Genomic DNA, 24,644 nt, shown 5'->3' with positions numbered 1-24,644 from the left:
GCAAAATCTAGGATGTTGCAAATTCTAAAACACAAAGGATGGCAGTTTCTTCAACAAATAATGGTGGTGGGATGGGGGTAGGGAGGGTGGCAGAAAGAAGAGTAACACATAAATTAAGAGTCTTAAAAGACATATCAAACAAAGTACAGCTTTTGTTTAGATGCTAACTCAGACAAACAACTATTAAAAGTAACCACCTAAGAGACAGAAACAATTGAAACACTGATTGGATATATGATACTGGAGCATCATTGCTAATTTTTAAAGTATGATAACGGCATTGCGGTTCTCTTTTGTAAGGGTCCTTGTCTTTTAGAAAAATATACGAAAATATATGCATATCAAAGGATCTGATATCTGGTATTTGCTTCACAGTGATGGACTGGAAGCAAGGAGAAAGAAGTGGGTGGGGTATGAATGAAAAATTGGCCATAAGTTTGGATTGCTGAAACTGGATAAGGGGTACACAGGGGTTCTTTATGCCATTCACTCTACTTTTGCACAGATCTGATATTTTCCATAATAAAGACTAAATTTTTAAATGGGCAGAGAAGGCAACAACAGAATTGCAACAGGAATACTTGCATATATTATAGCTGCAAACACTATGCAGATTTTTTTTTATTTGAATGTTAAGTTCACATTCCCCTTTGCCCTGCAAGTTGTCCTCAGTTTCTTATGTTTTTGAGACTTGCAATACCATACTAACAAAAAAGCAAATAAAGAATATTATTTTTTAAAAGTTAGAATTTCAACTTTGTTATTTAGATTTTTCAAAAATGCTCATTGTGACTGTTGACACAGATTGTAACCTAACTTGGTTAAAAAAGTAATGTAAATCACAGACTAAAAGCAACTTCCCTTCTTGTAATACTAGACTAAAAGTATTAATATACCACAAAACTGTCAACTTACTCCTTTTAATACAAATGTATTGCTTCCAGAAACTCAGAGATATAACCTACCTTTCACTGCATATGATTTCAGATTAATGCTGGTAATAATAAATGGTTGAAATAATATTTGAAATACTGAAACAACACTGCAAAATTTGTACAAATTTAAGCATAAAGAAGGTACTTGAAATCTCACCAAAAGCTAACTACATTTTAGGGGACTAGGGGAGCTAGTTGGAATCAGCAACTAAATTATTTCTTCTTAACTCAATGACTATGAATTACATTTCAAACTAATCATCTTGTTTATTTCTGCTAAAATTTCAGAAATGAAATGATATGTTGAGTATCTCTGCCCGGCTGGGCTCTCTTTTTTAAAGCAGGAGCAAGAACAAAATGAATTATTTACCAATTTTCTACCATGAATTCTGCTAACAGGAGGGAAGCCACTAGAATATCTTGCGGGGGAAAAAATGGGATATACAGCACAGGAAGCTAGGACTTCAGCTTAAACAATTCAGTCATGTATTTTCACTGATAAGCCAGGAAATACATGAAAAGGAAAAGGAAGATGAGGCTGTGGAGAACTGCCATGCATCAATAGGAACCTAATGAAACTGTGAGGCTCTTTAATCTAAATCTTCACTTTTGTCAAGAAAAAAATTAGAGTGCTTGAAGTGCAAAAATATACATAGATTCTGTTCTTTGCCTTTGAAAAGAACCTCTCTCTCTCTCTCTCTCTCTCTCTCTCTCTCTCTCTCTCTCTCAATGTATTTTTGTACCCTAGAAAGATGCCTATGATATGAAAAATCAGGCACTGCATAAATGTACAGCACTTGCATGTTTTATACGAAAAATGTTACTGCCCAAAGGATCCTTCTTTTTCATTCACCCCAAAATCCTTCACTGTTTCATAAATACTACAGAACATGGGCTGACGATATCCACCTGGTGGCCTCTTGGGAAGGACAGTGGCTAAACTGTCAATATACCAGCCTCGGTGTAAACCACCTTTACCGCCACAGTGGATGACCCCAGGCTCGGCCTCTACCTACTAGTTTGAGAGATCTGCCCTTCCCTTTCCTAGGCTGTTCCCTATTTCCAACTCCTGAATTTCCATCGATGCTTCCAAGGACCTCCACAGTCTCACTGTGCCCAGCAATAATGACAGACCTTTTCCAGGCTTAACCGGCTTATATCACCATTAGCATCTTCTTCCCTGCCTACCACCTGCCCCAGGACTAGCCAAAGATGCCCCTTCCTACACTATCCCTCTCGACAGACAGGAGAGCCTTGCCAGAATTCAATAAGCCCTAACTGGTTTGGCTCAGTGGATAGAGAATTGGCTTGCAGACTGAAAGGTCCCAGGTTCGATTCCGGTCCAAGGGCATGTACCTTGATTGCTTGCACATCCCCAGTAGGAGGTGTGTAGGAGGCAGCTGATTGATGTTTCTCTCTCATCAATGTTTCTTACTCTCTATCCTTCTCCCTTCCTCTCTGCAAAAAATCAATAAAATATATTTAATTAAAAAAAAGTTGAGTAATTACTTTGCACTTCTCTAAGCGCTGCAGGGTAATAAAATCTAGTCCCTTGCCCTCTCTCATCAAGCCAAGGTTTAGCCTCCATTGAGCAAACATGTGCTGACTGCTTACTGTGCATCAGGCACATGTTTCCAGATTTCCATACAAGAATCCCATTGCTATACTAACGAACTCCATCCCACATTAAAACCCCGTAAACATGTCCAGCATTTTCCAGCTCATAAAGCATTTGCACCTAAGGATTATCTAATCCCAACATGACCTTTATGCAGTGGCTATGACTCACTTTCCCAGGAAGGGGAATAGCCTTGAGGAGGCTGAGACTTGTTCCATGTCCCATTGCAAACCCATAGCAGAGCCTGCACACAGGATGGGGTTTTCTGGCTCTACATACAGTTCCCCTGTTCGATTCCTGTGATGTGTAGTCTCCCATTAGCACACCTTTATTAAGGTAGAGAACTGAACGGCAATATGATGGATTAAATATTGATATTTCATGGAGAAGTACCTGTTGGAGACCCTGATTTATTCCTTGAACAGTACAGCCCTGAAGAACCTTTAGCTAGAGCAAGGCTGACATAAATTTGAAACCAGAGTATAATGTCGTCTATAACACAGTAAACAGATGAGCAGCACACAACAAGAAAGAATCCTTACATAAAAGCCTGGGCCTCGTATTATTCATTATGAAAAGCAATGTTTGCCTTTCTGTTCTAATGTTAGCAAAAAACTAAAGAACTTCTTTAATTTTTATCAGCTTCTCAGGGATTTAAGGTTGTAATAGAGACACAATATGTAGATTTAAAGAATTATAGTGTTTTCTGCAAGATGCTTGCCCATAACTGATCCCGAGTCTGGAGGTAAAATTGCTACCTCCACAGGCTCCCTCTTCCAACTCCCTTCTCTCTCTTTTTTCTTGTGTTTCTCCCCCTCATGTCCAGGATCCAATACAAATTAGATATATTACTATTGCATAGTGTCATTTCAGTTGGCAAAACTAAACTCAATGACCTTTATAATCTCTTTTATCCCTAAGACGCTATTTTTCTATGAACATAATACAAAATACATAGTGGGGACAACAGCCCCCTTGTAGAGAGCTCTTTGGCCACAGAGGACACAGTTTATACCTGAGCATTTCAGAAAGAGTGACACACACCACCCTCCAGACTCACTTAGGCTGCTTGTCAAATAAAGATTCTCTCGCCTGGCAGGCGTGTCTCAGTGGTTGAGCATTAACCTATGAATCAGGAGGTCAGGGTTCGATTCCTGATTCTCTCTTATCATTGATGTTCGCCAAAATGAAAAAAAATGCTGTGCTTTAAAGACACCATCAAGAAAGTGAAACAATTCACAGAAAAGTAGAAAATGTTATAAAGCATATATCTAATAAAGGATATATATCTAGAAGATACAAAAACTGTTATAACTCAATAATAAAATAACAAATAGCCCAATTCAAAACTGGACAAGAGATCTGAATAGACATTTCTCCAAAGACAATATAGACATGGTCAATATGCCCATGAAGAGATGCTGAAGATCATTAGCTATTCAGGAAATGCAAATCAAAGCTACAATGAGATACCATTTTACTCCCACTCATATGGCTATAATTAAGACAAACAAACAAAAATATTATCAAAGACTAGTGTTGGCAAAGAATTTCAGAACTAAAGTCAGAAGAAATCATATGAAACAAAGTAAAACTTGACCAAGCTACTCTTTAAAAGTTATTAGAATTTTTAAACTATATTAATTAGTAACTATAGTATTAATAGAGTAATTTACTAAACATACTTTAAAAGAAGATATAGTAAGGCTAAAAGCAAGACACCCATGAAAAACACACAAGGTGTCAAAACAAGCCAGAGGAACATCATTTGGGCAAAAAATGAAATAGGATCCCAAGTCAAATTTATAGAAAATATTCCTTTATTAACTTTTGGTCGAGAATATGATTGTATATTTTCAGAAAACAACTCCGAGACCATGTGGATTCCAGCAACAGAGAGGAATCGACAGGACTACTCCAGCCATGAAGACAGAAGAGAAGCAGTCCAGAGATGGAAGATGCTGATGTGGCCTTGCCATACTAGCAGTTAGCAGCTGTGCATCACTGCAGGTTGCCCAGGACCAAACCAGAGAGAGTCGGACCTGCATTACCACCATTTGTCCACCATCCAGAACTGAAATGTCATTGCTGACATGTACACACAAGGAACTGTTGGACATTGAAATTGGGTCTCAAAAGAACTGTTGGCCCAGAAAGAAACTCACTACAGATTGATTCATTTGCCTGACAGCATAACCATTATTGCTTGTCTCATTTTCGGTTCTTATAAGTGTATTTCTGATACCACATGATCTCACTCATCTAGGGGAAATAATGAACAACATAGACGGATAAACAAGAACAGACCCAGAAACAAGGAGGCATGGATCAGACTGTCGGGCCTCAGAGGGAGGGTAGGGGAGGGTGGGGGTAAAAGGGAGAGATCAACCAAAGGACTTGTGTGCAGGTATATGAGCCTAACCAGCGGTTAAGGACAACAGGGGGGTGGGGGCATGTGTGGGGAGGGGTGTGGGATGGGAATGGGGGGATGAAGACAAATATGTGATACCTTAATCAATAAAGAAATTATAAAAAAATAATAATTAAAAAAAAAAGAAGATATAGTAATACTTGAAGGACAGAAGCAAAGATGCTATAAAAGTTGTTTGGATTTATACATCCAATAAAAGAGATAAAGTATTTATGAGACAGAGTGACAGAGCTGAATGACAAATCTGTGATTAGTAAAGACGGACTCACAGAGCTGCCAAATCATAGCTAAATCACAGTTGATGAGGAAGAAAGAAACAACAACAGAACTAGGAAACAGACCAAGGTAATCCAATTTAAGAATCATCAGCTTAACAGAGGTCAAATAATTTATGCAAGCAGAGTAGAAACCTTATTCGGGAAAGGAATTGAAGACAATTTTCTGGATGCTGGAAAGAGTGAACTATAGTGCTGCCATCTTAGAGAAATGTGAAACTCCACATATAACAACTGTACTGAAATGTCCCTGGGTATCTGTGTATTTTAAGTACAAAACACAGGAATAAAAACGTTGTTTTGTTTAAGGAAAGGAGAGGAAGAATATAAAGTTGTAATAGGATATTCTATTCTATATCTTTTTTTAAAAATATATTTTATTGATTTTTCCACAGAGAGGAAGGGAGAGGGACAGAGAGCCAGAAACATCAATGAGAGAGAAACATCGACCAGCCGCCTCCTGCACACCCCCCACTGGGGCATGTGCCCGCAACCAATGTACATGCCCTTGACCGTAATCGAACCTGGGACCCCTCAGTCCGCAGACCGACGCTCTATCCACTGAGCCAAACCGGTCCCGGCTATTCTATATCTTTTTAAAAAATAATTCTTTATCGTTGAAAGTATTACATGTTCTCTTTTTCCCCCACTGCCCGCCCCCAGCCCCTACCTGAGGCCTTCAGCACCCTTTTGTCTATGTCCATGGGTTATGCATACAAGGTCTCTGTAGCTTTATATTGTTGGAATTGCCTTAGATGGATTTATAGACAGAAAGTCCTAGATAAAATGTGTGTCAGACCCCTCTAAAAACTGTACATGTATGCCTTGGAAGTAAAAGGCAGAACTTGACAAATGACTGGTCCAACATCCTAATTTTGCCAGAGGTTCCACCAAAGAATTTTATTCGCCCTGTCCCCTCCCTGACAGTACAGATAGAAGGGCACCTCGTCCTGACACCACGGACCTGGGGCCAGACACATGTTTACTGATAACAGAAGATATCAACGAAATAATTGGTTGGTGAGTTGAGAGTAGTCTGTTCTTGTTCTCGCCCATCTGTTTCTTTGACTGCATCTTGGCTTTTGGAGACTGACAATTCAGGGAACAAGCTGCATCTAACTACAGAGATAAGAATACATGCTCAAATTCAGGAGGCCAGAAAGCTTGGAGGAAACCCAACCCAAAGCTAAAGCAAATGGAGCCATTAAGCAAGAAAGAGGATCTGGCCAAGCTGTTTTTTCTCTTAAAAGCAGAAAGTAGCTATTTAAGGAGCTACAGAAACTGAAACAATTTATCAATGAGCTAAAAATGTCCAGACAAGGAGCCCTGGAGATTCTGAAAGCCAGTGAGAGATGCCTAAAAAGGACAAGTAGATTGCAGCATTAACAAAAATCTGAGTTAGAGATGCCAATCTTAATTAAAGGTTTAATTAAACAACATTTTGAAAAATATAAGCTGTAAACAGCAATTTATAAGACTAAACTGCCTCCAAGGGATAAGCCGACAATAGAGGTTGAATACCATATGATTTCTGAAGGTATATTCAAGATTTTTAAAATATGTTGTAAGTAATGAAAACAATTGTGACATAATATCTATTAAAATGGTTTAATCAAATGTGAAAGTATCCTTTTTGAGTGGAAAATAGTCTTTAGGAACAATAAAGAAAAATACGAAAGGCCAAGAAAGTTAGAAGTTTACCAATTAAAACATATAAGGTAAATGAGTGAAATAAAACAAAGATTACTGCCTGGCAAAAAAACCCCACAAACACAGCAAGTCCAACAATCTGTTGTCCCTAAGAGATATGAGTAAACCCAAATATAAATGTCTCTACAAATCAAGCTTTCATTTAAGATTTATATGTCATTGCAAACCTGCCAAAATTGAAGGTTACTCTTATGAAAATAATATTAGATGTTAAGTATATGAAACTATGAACAGTTAAGAAGAGGGCATGTTAATGTTTAAACATTATAGCAACACTATATCCTGAAGAAAGATATTAAAATTGTGAAATATAATTATATCTGAAAGCCTCAGAAGAACATCACAGCAGACTGAAGAGATAAGGAATTAAATTCTTCTCAATGAACCAGATCCACTGATCAACATCCCCTCTTGATCCAATACCTCTAAATCTCTTAAAGACAAAGAGTAAGATATAATTAGGTGTATCGTAACAAAAGTTTTTGTTCATTTCTGTTTGCTACTTTCAACTTCTCCACTCATTTTAATCTTAAAAATAGTTATGATGTCCAATCAAGCTCAATGCTACACTGTGCATTGTTCTGTAAGTTGCCAAATGGGCCACTTAATAGATATTTATCATTGATGATTAGTAGTCAATAAACTGCTTGTTGAATAAACACATATATGCCATTATGAGAACAATAGCAACAATATAACAAAATAGAGCCATTGGTTGAAAAGAATTCCAAATGTATGAATAGTAGTTTCTTTTCTCCCTACAACCTGAATAAGAACACAACCTTCCTTTCTTTAAAATCCAATTTACCATTTAAGATTACAAATCAATTTAATTAATACTCAGTAAAGTTTAAAAAAATGTATTTCTACTGACCTTGTGAGAATGTAAGGGGAGAATGAAGCTGGATTATCTTGCTCTGAAAAGAGGGGCATTGATCCTCCCATTATCCACAGGCGGAAGTACAACACAACAATCACCTTCAGGGAAAAGAAGATTTGGTAAGAAAAGCATTGCTTGTAAAATACTGCAGTTCATTCACACTGTCTGTGTCATGGTGTTCACATGTCTGTAGAATTCTTTCACATGTGCCTTCTAATGCTTTGTAGCATTTATGGCATGTTAACTCTTGGATCCTAAGGTCAAGGTATTAGAATCTACTGCTGATTCTATTAAATAATCTGGATCATGCCTCTGAGCCATGTTAAAGTGAAACATCCCTTAGCAGATAATTCAAAAGCGTATATATACTTACATAACTTATGACCAAAATGGCCCTTTTTAAGAATGGCCGCATGGTAAGCAGGAAATTTCTATTACTGCTTGCAGTCAGATACCTGAAACAGAAAAAAAAAAAAAAAAATCTTAAATATGTGTCAGAGTCCACCACACTTTAAAGTTCTCCTTTCAGTCTGACGATGCTGCAGCTCTGAAAAGGGCTGGAAAAGACCGAAGCTAGGAGTGTGGCTTCTGGGGCCAGACCACTTGGGTTTGGGTTTCAGTCCCTGAGCCCTGGTGCTTCCTGGCTGGAAGACTTTGGGCAAGTTTCTTAACCTCTATGCACATCTATTTTTCTCACTGATAAAAGGGGGGGAATAATAATAGTATCTACTTCACAGAAGGGTTGTGAGGAATAAACGAGATAATATGTAGAACAGGGCCTAGTAGTACTGTTAGCTGTAAATATTACTATCCCATCTAATCCCAATAACCCAGGCATTCTGTTGTTACACTGGTCACAGGGATGACCTAAAACAAAATTGGAGTTTATTTGCCTACTTCACGTAGTTTGAGAAGTGCAATGTCTTCTACTCACAAAATATTTCACAAATGTTTTACTTCTGAAAACAGAGGATGCCAAGGCTCTGAGGGGTTAAGTCATTCATCCAAGGTAACTAACTTAGTAACCACCGGTGGTGGGATCAGAGCTCACCCGTAAGCAACAGATGATCTCACCTGCTTATGGCCTTTGGAACCAAACTAGATTATAAGAATGTCAACTTCTAGTGGAGCAGGAACTTGCGTGGACCCTGCATCTGCCACAGAGCTCTCACTTGAACAAAATAAGAGCTCCATATATCCACCGATAGCACATGTGATCAGGTGGTTTTAATACAGATAATGAAAGGGAAGCAAGAGGGGCCTATTAACAACCCCAAGCCAAAAACTAATGCAAGGCATTTTCACCGACATGCACATTTCTATATTTTAAAGTACAGGATGGAGGGGAAAAAGTCAAATTGAATAGCATCATCCAGCAAGCATGCACCAACTCATCCTTATTTCCCCTACCCTCTTTCATTTCTTCCATGACTATTTTAAGCCCAATTTCTCCTCTAAGAACTTATCCCCAGAATCTCTTAAAATTTGCATTTGAATGAGGTCTCCTTACACAATGGGACTATTCTGTAGGACAGAGACCCTTTTATAAAACCTGAGTGGGTGAGTACCACAAAGAAATGTCCACCTTGGTAATTCCTATCAAAATATGTATGAGTCTTCTGCTTTGATTGGACATATGAAAAAAAAAGGTGTCCACATAGCACTGTAAGGAGGTGACAGTGTCACTCAGGGGCAGGTCTCTTCCCTTTTCCTCTCCTGGTTGGTAAACAGCTGAGGATCTGACCTTTCACATATTTAATGAGTGGAGAGAAGGGGAGCCCAAAAAACCATCCAGAGTCAGCTTTTAGCAAGCTCTGGACTGGATCCATCCCCAAGCACTACATGTAAATCCTTTCTTCTCCCTTAGCTCTCAAAAGAGAGCTTGGCAAGGAGCAAGGCCAGGAATCCTGTCAACTCCCACCACACAGGTGCATCAATAATGTCCCAAAATAGGCTCCGGGAGCCCACACATCCTGAACGCACAAGGTTTTCGGTATGTTTGCATCTGTGTGTTTTTCTGAGGCAAATTCCTTGGCTTTGATCTTCAGTGTTAACTTGGTCTGTGATTCCAAAAAAAGATGCAATCACTGCTAAGCATGTCCTCTCAGCTCTGCCTTTACCCTGGCTATCATTTTCAGAATAACTCAACAGAGACCAGCGCTGGATGTTTCTGCCATGCCCTCTGTGAGATAAATGGCTGCAGGGAGGGGAATGGCAGGGTGGGGAGGAGAAGGTGCTGGGGAAGGCTGGAGTTGCAATACATCTGAAGGAAAAAGTACTTCTTGGGTTGTTCTGCTTTGGGAAGCTTCATTTCTCCATGAAGCTGGTTTATTTTAACACCGTGTAAAACTTAGAAGTGGTTACCTTTCTATAGAGCAACAAACCACAGGGTGTAGGGTTTTTTTCAACGGTAAACTTTGGTAAGTTCATAGTTTGTTTCACTTCAAGTTCACTATGATGGTTATTTCAGTGAGTTATATTTATAAGGTATCTTTTTGTTTAGAAATTCTTCCTCCGTGAGAAATTCCATTTCCTTGAATGTTAACCTCCTGTAGGCACCAAATAATTTACTCTTAAATGCAGCATCCAGAAGCAATGACAGCCTAGAATGATGCAGAGAGCAGTGGTGGAAAAAAATGACCTCTTTTCAAGTCTTCTGTTTTTAGTTGCTTACCAATATTAAGTAACAAAATAAGCCAAAATGGCCTGGCCCCCTTTTTTTTTGATAAACACAAGGTCAGGCTGAGATCCCTAAGCTCAGACAGGGAGCACCCCAGGGCTGAACGCTCTGCATCCTTTCCTCTTCTTCCCTGAACTCCCAACAAAAACAAATAATAACAGTATTATTATTAATGATAAAAATGGAAAATAATTAATATGTGCCTGAGTGATTACATTGTAGCAACTTATTTACCACTTACAACAAGTCTATGAGGCAGAACATTGTAATTCCTTTTTACAGAGCAGGAGACCAAAAATAAAAAATAAAAAAAACCCTCAAAAACTAGAAGCAATACTTAACTGTTGTATCAGTCTCTCAGCTATTCATTTCAAACACAAGCTAAAATATCTGAGGTGCCTTATAAGGCACTATGCAAATGCCATCACTGATTTATTTTCCCAGGAAGCTAGAGAAAATCCCAACAACAAAACCAAACCACTGAGGGAACCACTCGGATGGGAACCAAGCGTCCAGGGTTCTATTCTTGTGCTTCCAACTCATTTGTTACGTGACTTGGAACAAGTCCTCAGGCGTTCCGTCTTTTGTTGTTTTTCCCCCTTTATCAATGAGTGTTGGACTAAATGGTTTCACTGTCTCTTTCAGTTATACATTATTGTGATGTGTAGATGTTTCACCAAATGATGACATCAGAAATGACAACTGAAGAAAATAGAGAGAAACCTGCTGAAAATTTAAAGAAAAATGCCAAGGGATTAGGAAAAAGCAAATATTAATTGGTCCCCATTTGAGTGGACCCTTCATAATTTGCAGTTGCATATAAAATATATTATTTGTTTTGTAATTTAATTTTTATTGAGGTAATATTGGCTTATAACATTATATCAGTTTCAGGTTATGCTCACCACCATAAGTCCAGTTTCCATTCAACACCATCAATTGAGCCTCTTTACCTGTTTTGCCCTTCCTCCATCCCTGTTCCCTTCTGCTCACCACCAATCTGTTGCCTGCCTCTATAAGCTTGTTTTTCTTTTGTTTGTTCATTTGTTTTTCTTTTTAAATGTATTTTTTTTTATTGATTTTCAGAGAGGAAGGGAGAGGGAGAAAGATAGAAACATCAATGATGAGAGAGAATCGAGAATCATTGATCGGCTGCTTCCTGCACACCCCCTACTGGGTATCAAGCCTACAACCCAGACATGTGGCTTGACCTGTAATCAGACAGTGACCTCCTGATTCTTAGGTCGATGCTCAACCACTGAGCCACTCTGGCCGGGCTGGTATCTGTCTTTTTCCATCTGATTTACTTCATTTAGCATAATAACCTCAAGGCCCATCTACATTATTGCAATTAAAAATGTTTTAACATTAATTTGGGTTGTTAAAATAGAGACAACACACCCAAACTGGAGTCACTTGTTCTAAGCCCAGGTCACCAAACCAAGACTTAATGCTGCCTAAGCTAATTACAATTTCAAGTCCTCTCCCCAACCCCCAGGAGTGGAATCTTAAATCAGTCCATCTGGTCAGCACTGGTGAGATAATCTGCCCGATAGACCCCTGCAGTCCTCTAAAGGAAGGTGACACATACAATCCATTCTTTGTTAGCAAAGTCCTTGTCCCACCCACTTCTGCCTATAAAAGTATTTCACTTTCGTACAACTCCTAGGAGCTCCTTTGTATTGAATTACTAGATGGGATGCTGCCTGATTTCATGAATCACTGAATAAAGGCAATGCAGTATATAAACTTAATATTGTTTTTATTTTATTTATTTAGTTATTTGTTAGTTAGCTAGTTAGTTAATCCTCACCTGAGGATATTTTTGCATTGATTTTTTTTTTTTAGAGAGAGAGTGGAAGGGAGAGAAAGAGAAACAGAGACATCAATGAGAGAGAGAGAGACACATTGATTGGCTGCCTCCTGCATGTGCCCCTACCAGGGGATGAACCTGTAACGCAGGTACATGCCCTTGACCTGGAATCGAACCCATGACCCTTTGGTTGTGTGGGGTGATGCTCTAACCACTTAGCACACCAGCTAGGATGTCAATTGCACGTTGTTTTTAAACAAGTGTACTGGCACTATAAAATTCTCCATTTTTAACAATTTATGATTTTAGGCAAATAAAAGCAACACATCAAGATTCTCAAAAGTAAATTCCCTAACCTGTGCATCTCCATACCCCAAATTTTCTACTTTTCTGAACCCAAATTTTCTGACATCCACCTTTTCAGTTGATCATATGTTTAAATAATCAGAACTAAATGTGACTTCTTCGTTAAATTCACCTCCAGAGCTACTCAGGCCTCAAATCCAATTGAAAAGTCTCAGCTGAGACCAGGACAATCAGCCTCCCTTGATCACCAACCCATGATCTTGAGTGTTAAATGAATGCATATTATTTTAAGTCACCTAACTTCTTTGTTAACACAGAATGATTGTGTCAATAGATAATTTATATGTGTGTGTGTGTGTGTGTGTGTGTGTGTGTGTGTGTGTGTGTGTGTGTGTGTGTGTGTGTGTGTGTATGGTTTGAAATGTGTGTAAGTAAATGCTTAAGGAACAAAATAGAATTTTAAAAATATTCATCTGCTTCCAATATGATACAGTAGGCAGTTAGACAGACATGAGCAAAGTGGGAACAATAGGCCAGGTACAGAAGTCACCAGGGCCAAGAGCCCTGGGTGCCTAGCAACAAACAAATGTAAGGAGGGACCTCACCCCCAGGGTGACCTTTCCTTCCCTAGCATATTGCTGGTCATGTGCTTTATTTATGTATTTTCCTTTTTTAAACATATTTTTATTGATTTCAGAGAGGAAGGAAGAGGGAGAGAGAGATAGAAACATCAACGATGAGAGAGAATCATCGATTGGCTGCCTCCCGCACGCCCCCCACTGGGGACCGAGCCGCAACCCACAACCTGGGCATGTGCCCCTGACCGGAATCGAACCTGGGACCCTTCAGTCTGCAGGCTGACGCTCTATCCACCGAGCCAAACAGGCTAGGGCTGTATTTTCCTTTTAAATTGAATTTATTGAAGTGACACTGGTTAACAAAATTATACAGGTTTCAGGTGCACAACTTCACAACACATCATCTGTACACTGTACAGTGTCTTCACCACCTTGCTGGTCATGCAGATTAGACCCCCTCATCTTTCTTATCCCTGTCTTGCAGTTGGAACCCTCCCCTGACCTTTCCTCTCCTGGCATGTTGCTAGTGATGTGAGTTAGACCCCTTTAAAGGAGGAACAAGGGGCCAGAGAATAGCCTCATATGACTCCCATACAAGCCCTAGAGATAACATGTCGGCCTCAGTTGTGTTTCAGCTCCGGGCCCAGAAAAGCAGTAAGGCAAGGTGGGGTGACACCATGGCTGACCTCAGAACCAGGTGCTATGACTGATGATCCCCTGCTCTGGTGCCAACCAATGAATAGAGAGCAGGACCCTGACGTATTCCTTACCTGGAAAGCTGAAGAATATTCCATTGGGAGAGAGCCTCCCTAAAACCTCCAGATAAAAGCCCTTAAGCCAAAGGACCCAGGGCACTCATCCTCTCCCTCAAGAACAGGCCTATGCCTTTCCCCTCCCCCTTCTTTTCCAAGGCACACTCTCTCTGGAGCTCTCCAGCACCTTCCCCCCTCTTCTTCCCTCAGGCCCATTTTCTTTGCCTTTCTTTATCCTATGCTCTGAAGCTCTTCCTTTGCCTCTGTAACTTATTTCCTGAGTCCACACAGCCCAGCTGGCTCATTTCTTCCACGGCTCACTTCTCCTACCCACCATGTGACTTTCTGAATAAACTTTTGCTAGTATTTGAATTTCTTGGCTCAGGATTATTTTCTTAGCCAAACTCAAGGACTAAAGTCTAACATTCTGGTGCAGTTTGCCGTTAACAAATCAACTCCCTTTGTTTTTCTGTGTTTTCCTTACCCTCCAGTACTATACCAGGGTCCAAAATAAGAACGGTACTGTTTCCCTTACCTTAAATCTTGGTGGTTTCAATGAAGATATTATATTACACTTTCCAGCTCTTCTCAAAATCTCTCAAAACTTTGCACAAATACCAGCTCCACTGGCAAACATCTCAGACACAAAGAGTTATTACTATTTAACATTGTACTGATAAATTATAAAATGCTATATCCCAAATTCCTTCTAGACATCAGTCCTAGTAATTTAATTTCTCCTGCTCTGTGAAGGTAATAAAGGAGATTAATAAAGAGTCACAAATTATGAACAAAATGTTGAATCCAAAGCTTTTTAGAACAGGAATTCAGAAATCTGCTTCTCTTTGAAACACAAGAAAAAGACATTTCAGTGAACCAAATAACAAAGATAAAGCTTACATTAGAAAAAGATAATAAGCTTAACAAAAGCAACAAAGGAAATTTAAGTGGGGTTGGGTTCTCTCTTCAATGCACTCTCCTTGAACCTATAAAGTGCTTCATCTAAATCTTAATAACCAAAGGCATTCCACAGAGGAGCAGAACAACCTTTGATGTCTCCTTTGATATTTAAATGAAGATTCTGAAGGGAAGAGCTAACAATTCTAAGACAAGGATGCATTTCTCAGTTCAATCTACTCAGAAACCCAAATTGACTCTCAATACCCCATTCTGTGGCTGTCAGTATTTCTGCTGAGAAATTTTAAACTCTTAACTCAGTATGTTACTTACAAAGAAATATTTACTTTGATTATCACACATAGAATGCTGGAAATAAAGTCAGAGAAGGCAAAGGGGAATATAATTTCAGTTCTCTTAGCTATTCTGAAAACTCAAGTTAGAATTGGAAGGATTCAAAACAGCTCAGGTAGATTTACAGGTGATAAAAAAAGAAAGTACAGAAATGTTAACTGACTTGCAAAAGATCATGGTCCTTCGGTGGTCAAAGGTCAGTGAGTTTAAGCTTCATTAATTTAGTCAGATGGTCTAATTTATATTCCTTCTACAATGAATTTAGAAGGAATTTTTATGCCTCCTACATGTAATAGCAGAAATTTAGTTTTGGTGATATCACCCTTTCTGTCAGTAACAGCTCCAGGTAAGTTTTAATTCATTATTAATAGTAGGGAATATTTAATACGTTTAGTTTGTGCTAGTCACTGTGCTAAGCACATTAGCTTTTTACTTTCACTTAATCCTCACACCAGCACTGTGAGTCCATACTTGTGAAAGGAGTATTTAGGGGTAAAATAGGCAGGTTTAGGAAATTTTAGGAATTAAGGGGTCCATGGGAAAAAGCACAGGGCTACAGAGCAGCAGAAAGTACATTTCCATAGAATAAGGGAGCTGAGCTGCAGAAGGTACACATTTATAGAATAAAGGGAAGGAAGCCCCTCATTCAGAGAGGTAAGAGGAAAGCCCAAAGGAATAGGGAAACAATAAGGGAGAAGAGGAGAACCTCACATATCTCATGAGAGGGTTAAGCTTTGAAGTTGCTATAATGACCAATCAGAGGGGATATCAAGGCACTAAGATCTGCAGCCTTTATAAACTGTAGAGAAAAGGGACTTAGTGGGACTCTTTCCCCCTCCCCACGTGGGAGGCTGTGCTTGTTTCCACCGTTTACTATACCATCTTTCATCCGTGGTTTATTCTTCGACTCCACCTAGACAAGAGCCCGGGAACCATCCTGCCCAGAGGAACACAAACGCATTCCAGTCCAAGTTTCCCGTTTCACTTCCTTGTCCCCATCTTGTGAAGGAGGCTTAAGGTAGATTACTCAGGATCTGCCAGTGTCAGAGGTAAGACCCAAATCCAAAACCAAAGCAAGCACTACTCTATACAGCATAAAAGTAAAATGGAACTGGTTTATTCAGCACAGTGTGAACATAGATTATTTATGAAGTGGCATTTCTGCATGTTAACCACACAGGCAGCTGCACAGGGCCTGGCGTAGGCACAGGGGCTGGACTGAGCACAGCCCACCTTGGACAATGAGAGCTCCTAGCACACACCAGAGGCAGCCCCCATTCCTGTACCTGGTCCACTCCTCACAGTGCTTTAGTCAAGCGTCTGAAATCTAAATAAAGGAATTGACATTAAACTAGAGCTTCAAAATCCTCTAAACTTGAACAGCAGTAGAATATCCCTAAATATGACTGATGTCGATTTTGTCTCCTGTTTCCTAAGCCACATATGGGCAAAGGGATCTTTCCCCAGACACGTCCTTTTCCCCTAAGCCTGCCCCAGTCCTTACCTGGTGTTACCCTTGTCACTAGGGCCCTACAGATACTGTGGAGGAGAGGGAAATGCCCCCCTCAACCTCTCTTGAGTTATTATGACTGGACTGATAATAAAACTGACACAAGACAAAATTAACAGGAGGAAAATCCAATTTAATATGTGCACCTGGGAAATAAAAAAACGATGCTCGGAGAAATGATCAAAGCAGGCAGCTTTGTATACTGTTTAGACAAAGAAACAACAAATTTATGATGATTCGACAGGACAAAGAAATTTAGATTTCAGTACTCTTTAGGTAAGTAATCTAAGCAAAGTTAGGGTTTGGGCAGTATTTAGGAAAGAAGTAATAAGGTTTGTTTATAGTATAGGCTTTTCAGCCTTGAATTCTTAACTCTGGCTCTAGGGATGTCTGTCCCAGCTCCAGCTCCATCTCCCCCAAAGGAAGGAGGGTACCTTTCACCAGACAGATTTATTTCCTACATTCAGGGAGATAAAGGAGGATCAGTGTACCCTTTTTTCCCCTTGAATTTATTGGGATGACATAAGTTAATAAAATATAGGTTTCAGCATATCTTACCTTATAATAGACAAATATGCAAATTGACCGCACCTTCGCTACGCCCAAGCCACGCCCACCAACCAAGCCACGCCCACCAGGAAACCATTGCAGGGACGTTGGGGTGTGGCGGAGCCCAAGGCCGGGAAAGCCGCCTGAGGCTTTCCCGGCCTTGGGTGCCAGCGGGGAGCCTGTGCCGATCACAGGAGACCACTGGGGGTCGGCTCCTGCAATCGGTAGCAGGGACGCTGGGTGCTGCCGATCCCAAGGCCACCGCCTGGGGCCAAGCCCCGACCCTGAAAGAAGGCAGAAGGCGGTGGCCACAGCCAAGGCCTCGGTCCCCGGTGCCGGCAGAAAACTGGTGCAGGCAGCCAGGTGAATGAAGGTCTATTGCACGAATCTTCGTGCAAACGGGCTACTAGTAATTTTATAATACATCATTTGCATATTATATGGTGTGTTCACCACCCCAAGTCAAGTCTCCTTCCATCACCTTGCACTGTTTGCTTTTCAAGTAACTTAAATTCAAAATAATCAACATGCCATTGTGAGGTATTTGGGAGCTTGCCATGGACCCTAATAGTCCAAAAGTCTCACCTCCAACCTGCTCTTTAGGATTTTCAGACCTTATGGTCAGTACCCAGGACACAGAGTAGGCCACCACTACTAGTGGGAGAGGTCACTTCGTGGTCCAGGGCAGCACCCTTTCCCCATCCACGTGCTGCATCCATGTGGAATGCAGGCCAGCTGGCCCAGCTCAGTCTCTCTCCATTCACTTTTAGGCTTGTTACTGGGTGGAGGAACTTAGGCTGGAGTCTTATGCTACAGATCCAGGCAGCTTAGAGTTAGGGCACAGAGAGGAGAAGACTCACCTAAATCTTTACAAAGCCACATGCTCCCAACCAGTTTTCTCCAGTCTAGGGCCCTGGATAGTCCTCATGCACATGCTCTGTAGCAACTCACAACAGACAGTCCACCCAGAAGCTCTCAAACACTTATGGTTTCATGCACTGAGTTCACGCAGAGGCCGAGGAGGACATTTGGGGGCCTGGGCTTCCGGCAGACCTGGGCTCCTCCCAAATACATCACCTCTCTGCAGTGCTGGCCACTAGGGTCAAAGGCCTGCAGCAGAGGTGGTGGCCTAAGAAAGTACAGCACCGTTCACAGGGATACAAGCGACATCGATGCTGAAGAAGAGAAACCTTTCCCTGGCCCAGAGAGCAGCCCATTTCCTGGCACCCAAAAAAGGTGGGGGAGCGGCTGACCATCAAAGCTGCAAAAGATCAGAAAGTGGGGAGGGGTCATTCCTGCACCATCTTGCCAAGCCCCTTTAAAATTCACTTTCCCTACAAGAATCTTACTTTGGGGAGATTCCAATCTCCCTGGGTCTCAGATACCTCCTAATGTTTACCTTCCAAGGTTGTTGATAGGATTGAAATGAGACAAGGTGTGTAAGTAATTAACACAGCGCCCAGCCCGTTAAAGCATCAAAAGTCAGCCATTCTTAGAACAGGGACCACCATCTGTTGAAAACACTAAAAACCTATGGCTTATAGCCTTTACGGTGCAAGGATGCACACACACACACTAGTAAATGAGTAAAGGAAGTCAACTAGGACCAGGATAGAAAAAGGACTTGCTCTCTCTCAGCCTCTATCAGCTCCCTCCTTCCTGGAAGGGGAAGGGAAAGAGAACAAAATATTTTCCTAGAAGGCAAAGCTTTAATTTGGCTGTCACCATTTTTCTTGCTCACTGGATTCCTTTAATTCAGCTCAGACACTCAAGTTAAGATACTCAAATGTGTAGCGCAGGTTGTGCCTGCACACAGGAGCCGCCTGAGGAGCTGGAATAGACGTGACCTCTAAGGGATGGAATCCAGCCCCTGCTCTGTTCAACACCCTCAAGCCTGGGAGCTAGTTGGCTGTATCTGCCCCGAAGAAGGGGGGACTTTCCCCCATTCATCCAAAAGAGCAAAAGATGCCCTGACTCAAACATCATGCACCCACCATGCCCCATGCCCACACTTGTTTCTACTTCCTATGGTAGGACAGCAACATCCCTGACCCATTATTACCAGTCATGCACCACATAAGATTTCTGTCAATCATGAACCACATGTAAAACGGTGGTCCCATCCTACCTAATAATCCTACCTAATAATAGACAAACATGCAAATTGACCGCACCTCCGCTATGCCCATGATTGGGCCTGCGAGAGGCTGGGGGCGGGACTCCAGGTGGCCTTTCCGGCTGTTGAGAAGACCAAGATGGCGGCGCCCAATCCTCTTAGTTCCGGGGGTCCTCCGCATGATCGCCATGGGGGGCGTGGCTGGGCACAGCATGGCGCTCCCGCGGTGATCCAGGCGGGGATGGCCACCCGGGGGGCGTGGCCGGGCACAACCTGGCGCTCCGTGGGTGATCCAGGCGGCGATCGCCACCCGGGGGGGGCGTGGCCGGGCCCAGCCGGGTGCTCCGCGGGTGATCCAGGCGGCGATCGCCACCTGGGGGGGCGTGGCCGGGCACAGCCGGGCGCTCTGCGGGTGATCCAGGCGGCGATCGCCACCCGGGGGGGCGTGGCCGGGCCCAGCCGGGAGCTCCGCGGGTGATCCAGGCGGCTATCGCCACCCGGGGAGCGTGGCCGGGCCCAGCATGGCGCTCCCGCGGTGATCCAGGCAGCGATCGCCACCCGGGGGGGCGTGGCCGGGCACAGCCGGGCGCTCCGCGGGTGATCCAGGCGGCGATCGCCACGGGGGGCGTGGCCGGGCACAGCCGGGCTCTCAGCGGGTGATCCAGGCAGCGATCGCCACCCGGGGGGCGTGGCCGGGCACAGCCGGGCTCTCAGCGGGTGATCCAGGCGGCGATCGCCACCCGGGGGGCGTGGCCGGGCACAGCCGGGCGCTCCCGCGGTGATCCAGGCGGCGATCGCCACCCGGGGGCCCAGCCGGGCGCTCCACGGGTGATCCAGGCGGCGATCGCCACCCGGGGGGCGTGGCCGGGCCCAGCCGGGCGCTCCGCGGGTGATCCAGGCGGCGATCGCCACCCGGGGGTCGTGGCCGGGCCCAGCAGGGCTCTCCGCGGGTGATCCAGGCAGTGATCGCCACCCGGGGGGGCGTGGCCGGGCACAGCCGGGCGCTCCGCGGGTGATCCAGGCGGCGATCGCCACCCGGGGGGGGCGTGGCCGGGCACAGCATGGCGCTCCCACGGTGATCCAGGCAGCGATCGCCACCCGGGGGGCGTGGCCGGGCACAGCCGGGCGCTCCGCGGGTGATCCAGGCGGCGATCGCCACCCGGGGGGTCGTGGCCGGGCCCAGCCGGGCTCTCCGCGGGTGATCCAGGCGGTGATCGCCACCCGGGGGGGCGTGGCCGGGCACAGCCGGGCGCTCCGCGGGTGATCCAGGCGGCGATCGCCACCCGGGGGGGGCGTGGCCGGGCACAGCATGGCGCTCCCGCGGTGATCCAGGCAGCGATCGCCACCCGGGGGGCGTGGCCGGGCCCAGCCGGGCGCTCCGCGGGTGATCCAGGCGGCGATCGCAACCCGGGGGGCGTGGCCGGGCACAGCCGGGCTCTCTGCGGGTGATCCAGGCGGCGATCGCCACCCGGGGGGGCGTGGCCGGGCCCAGCCGGGCTCTCCGCGGGTGATCCAGGCGGCGATCGCCACCCGGGGGGCGTGGCCGGGCCCAGCATGGCGCTCCCGCGGTGATCCAGGCAGCGATCGCCACCGGGGGGGCGTGGCCGGGCACAGCCGGGCGCTCCGCGGGTGATCCAGGCGGCGATCGCCACCCGGGGGGGCGTGGCCGGGCCCAGCCGGGCTCTCCGCGGGTGATCCAGGCGGTGATCGCCACCCGGGGGGGCGTGGCCGGGCACAGCCGGGCGCTCCGCGGGAGATCCAGGCGGCGATCGCCACCGGGGGGGGGGGGCGTGGCCGGGCACAGCATGGCGCTCCCCCGGTGATCCAGGCGGCGATCGCCACTGGGGGGGCGTGGCCGGGCACAGCCGGGCGCTCCGCGGGTAATCCAGGCTGCGATCGCCACCGGGGGGGCGTGGACGGGCACAGCCAGGCGCTCCGCGGGTAATCCAGGCAGCGATCGCCACCGGGGGGTCGTGGCCGGGCACAGCCGGGCGCTCCGCGGGTTATCCAGGCGGCGATCGCCACCCGGGGGGCGTGGCCGGGCCCAGCATGGCGCTCCCGAGGTGATCCAGGCAGCGATGGCCACCCGGGGGGGCGTGGCCGGGCCCAGCCGGGCGCTCCCGCGGTGATCCAGGCGGCGATCGCCACCCGGGGGGGCGTGGCCGGGCCCAGCATGGCGCTCCCGCGGTGATCCAGGCAGCGATCGCCACCCGGGAGGGCGTGCCCGGGCACAGCCGGGCTCTCCACGGGTGATCCAGGTGGCCTTCGCCACACGGGGGGCGTGGCCGGGCCCAGCATGGCGCTCCCGCGGTAATCCATGATCCAGGCAGTGATCGCCACCCGGGGGGGCGTGGCCGGGCACAGCCGGGCGCTCCCGCAGTGATCCAGGTGGCGATCGCCACCCGGGGGGCGTGGCCGGGCCCAGCTGGGCGCTCCGTGGGTGATCCAGGCCGCGATCGCCACGGGGGGGGCGTGGCAGGACTTGCCCAGCCGCTCCCAGGGTCCCTGGGAACATTGCAGGCATGTGGTTGCTGATTCCCAGACCAGGCCTCTGGCCACAGATTCATAGCTTTGCAGAGACCTAGGGCAGGGATCTGCTTTATCTGCAGAGAGACAGAGGTTCTGCAGTGCCCCCAAGACGTGGGTGGGCCCAGCCAGGGATCAAGGGGCATGGAAGGACTCCTGGCCGAGGGGCAAGGACCCTCACCCCTGAGGCGGGGGTTGAGGGGTGGAGCCACCTCAGTGAAGGGGTGCTGCACTGCAGGGTACTGGACTGACTGACGTGATTCAGAGAAGCTCCCAGTGCTAATGGGCCTCGCTCAGGTGGCCTTCACACTTCAGAGGCAGTGACTCCTGCTCCTGCCTTCACCCAAAAGCAAGCTCGCTACACCCTGCCCCATAGCAGAGCATGCCTAGGCAGTGAGTGGGAAGCCTTCCACCTGCTTCGGAGAAGGGGGGGCAGTAAAGAATGGGGGGAGAGGAAAGAATGTGGAGCATCCACAATGAAGAGGTGCTTGAGAAAGAGGCTGGGACGCCTGACTGGAAGGTTTGTTCTGTTTGCTGGGCCGCTGCCCCTTAGGAAGCGCAAAGAGCATGGCTCTGAGGGCTTCCTGTGTGCTCTGAGGGCTTCCTGAGTCAAGTTCCACAGCCAACTGGAATTGGCCTCAGTTTCCTGGTCTGTAAAATGGATGAAGCGTGTCCCAGTGCCTTCACTGAGCTTTGATGGCCAATTGAGATACTATATAAAGAAAATGAGGGAAGAAGTGAGAAAGAAAAGGAAGGACAAAAAAACACAAAAGAAAGATTGAAAGGAACCTGTAAACCCATTGTCACTTAAATAGGGAATATAGTCAGTAGTGTTGTAATGATGGTATGATGCCAGGTGGGTACTAGAAATATCGGGGAACACTTTGTAAAGTATATGATTGTCTAACCACTATTCTGTAACTAATATAAAACCTGAAACCAATACAAAATAATGTTGAATGTAAAGAAATGAAAATTGGAGTGAAATTTTTATGAATTTCAAAGATTAAATAAAAGCTGTAAAGGAAGGAAGGGGAGAATAAAAAGTGTTTTTCATTTTGCCACTTCATTAAAAAGACAGTTGTCTTTATGTGATGCTTTTATACTTTTCTAAGTCATTATCTCATTTTAATTTCCGGGCAACTTAAAGACAAGATAAGTATTCCCTCCACTATTTAAAGAAAGGAAATCTTGGTGTCTGGTCCTAATGATTCAATCGTCAAGCCCTTATTGTAAAGCAGGGTTAGTAAAATTTTCTGTGCAGGGTCATATCTATACTAATAAAAGCCTTGGGGGTGATCAGGCCAGCAGGGGAGGGTATTTGGGGGCAATCAGGCCCACAGAGGAGCAGTTAGGGGTCAATCAGGCCAGCAAGGAAGCAGTTTGGGGGCAATCAGGCAGGTAGGTGAGCGGTGAGGAGCCAGCAGTCCCGGATTGTGAGAAGGATGTCCAACTGCAGGATTAGGCCCGATTCCAGGAATCGGGCCTAATCCTGCAGTTGGACATCCCCCGAGGGGTCCCATATTAGAGAGGGTGCAAGCTGGGCTGAGGGACACCCTCCCCAGTGCACGAATTTCATGCACCGGGCCTCTAGTAAGATTATAATGGAGCCAACAAAATCCTACAGCCTGTTGCATTGTGGTCATCGTAATGTTGTAGTGCAATGCATCACTCATCTGTTTGTGGGGATGTTGGTGTAAACAAACCTAATTTGCTGCCAGGGGTATAAAAGTATAGCACGTACAATTATGTGTAGTACATAATACTTGATAATGATAATAGACAACTATGTTACCGGTTTATGTGTTTACTATACTATACTTTTTATCATTATTTTAGAATGTACTATTTCTTTACAGCAAAAAATGTTTTCTGTCAGACAATAGGCCATGTTATGCTGGCAGCAGCCTCACACATGTCGTGTTTACCCAGGTTTTTGATTGCATCATTTCTCTTGTGCTTGACTGAATCTCATGTTTTGTTTTGTTTTCAGAAAACACGCTGTACAGGTTTATAGCCTCAGAGCAGTAGGCTATGCCATGTAGCCTAGGTGTGTTGTAGGCTAGACCATCTAGGTTTGTGTAAGTGCACTCTATGATGTACAATGAAGAATTTGCCTAATGATGCATGTTTTGGAATGTATCCCTGTTGTTAAGCAGCGTGACAGTATTTAATACCCACTAGAGCTTCATTGTCCTAATGACTTTCACAGCAACTTGTTTAATCTAACATTCCCATTTTCTTTGCAGCCCATTTCACTTTCTCACTGGCACACTAACACAGTGTTGCTGTATTTCCAGTCAGCAAACCCTGTGCAAAGTAACTTAACTGTCACGTGAAGAATAGCGTTTGTTTCTGTCTTAACTCAGCTGAGTTTTCATTGCAGACTCAGCACAATGTTTTTCACAGTAAGCATTTAATTCATCAAACTAAATTTAAAAAATCCTAATCATGTAAGTCTTAACAACACTACTTTATAAACCCCACTGGCATCAAGGCCCAATTTGAGATTGTTATTTTAAGAAACGCATTTTCCTGTGCTAAACTGAACTCAAGCCCAAAAGAAAGTCCTCTGAAATGTTTCCACTCTAAAGTTTCCGGACCTTAGAGATTTTCATATAAGAGACTGGATCTTCATCAAAGGTGACCAGCCAGTCCAGTCTGCCTAGTACTGAGGAGCTTGCTGGGATATGGGTCTTTCAGTGTCAAAACTG

General features: G+C 44.8%; 1 protein-coding gene across 2 annotated transcripts in view; it reads right to left on the bottom strand.

Annotated features, from left to right (window-relative positions):
- TMTC1 (transmembrane O-mannosyltransferase targeting cadherins 1) overlaps positions 1 to 24,644 on the bottom strand; it is a 234,987-nt gene that overhangs the window by 105,522 nt on the left and 104,821 nt on the right. For both annotated transcript variants that reach the window (XM_028144115.2, XM_054719184.1), the window contains exons 6-7: positions 8,223 to 8,304; positions 7,844 to 7,947 (exon numbers count right to left, since the gene is read on the bottom strand). In XM_028144115.2, coding sequence (XP_027999916.1) covers positions 7,844 to 7,947; positions 8,223 to 8,304 — 186 coding nt within the window. The remainder of the gene's footprint in view (positions 1 to 7,843; positions 7,948 to 8,222; positions 8,305 to 24,644) is intronic.

Source organism: Eptesicus fuscus, chromosome 7 (genome assembly GCF_027574615.1).
Source record: "Eptesicus fuscus isolate TK198812 chromosome 7, DD_ASM_mEF_20220401, whole genome shotgun sequence".
NCBI lineage: Eukaryota > Metazoa > Chordata > Mammalia > Chiroptera > Vespertilionidae > Eptesicus > Eptesicus fuscus.
This window is presented reverse-complemented; position numbering and strand designations above follow the sequence as displayed.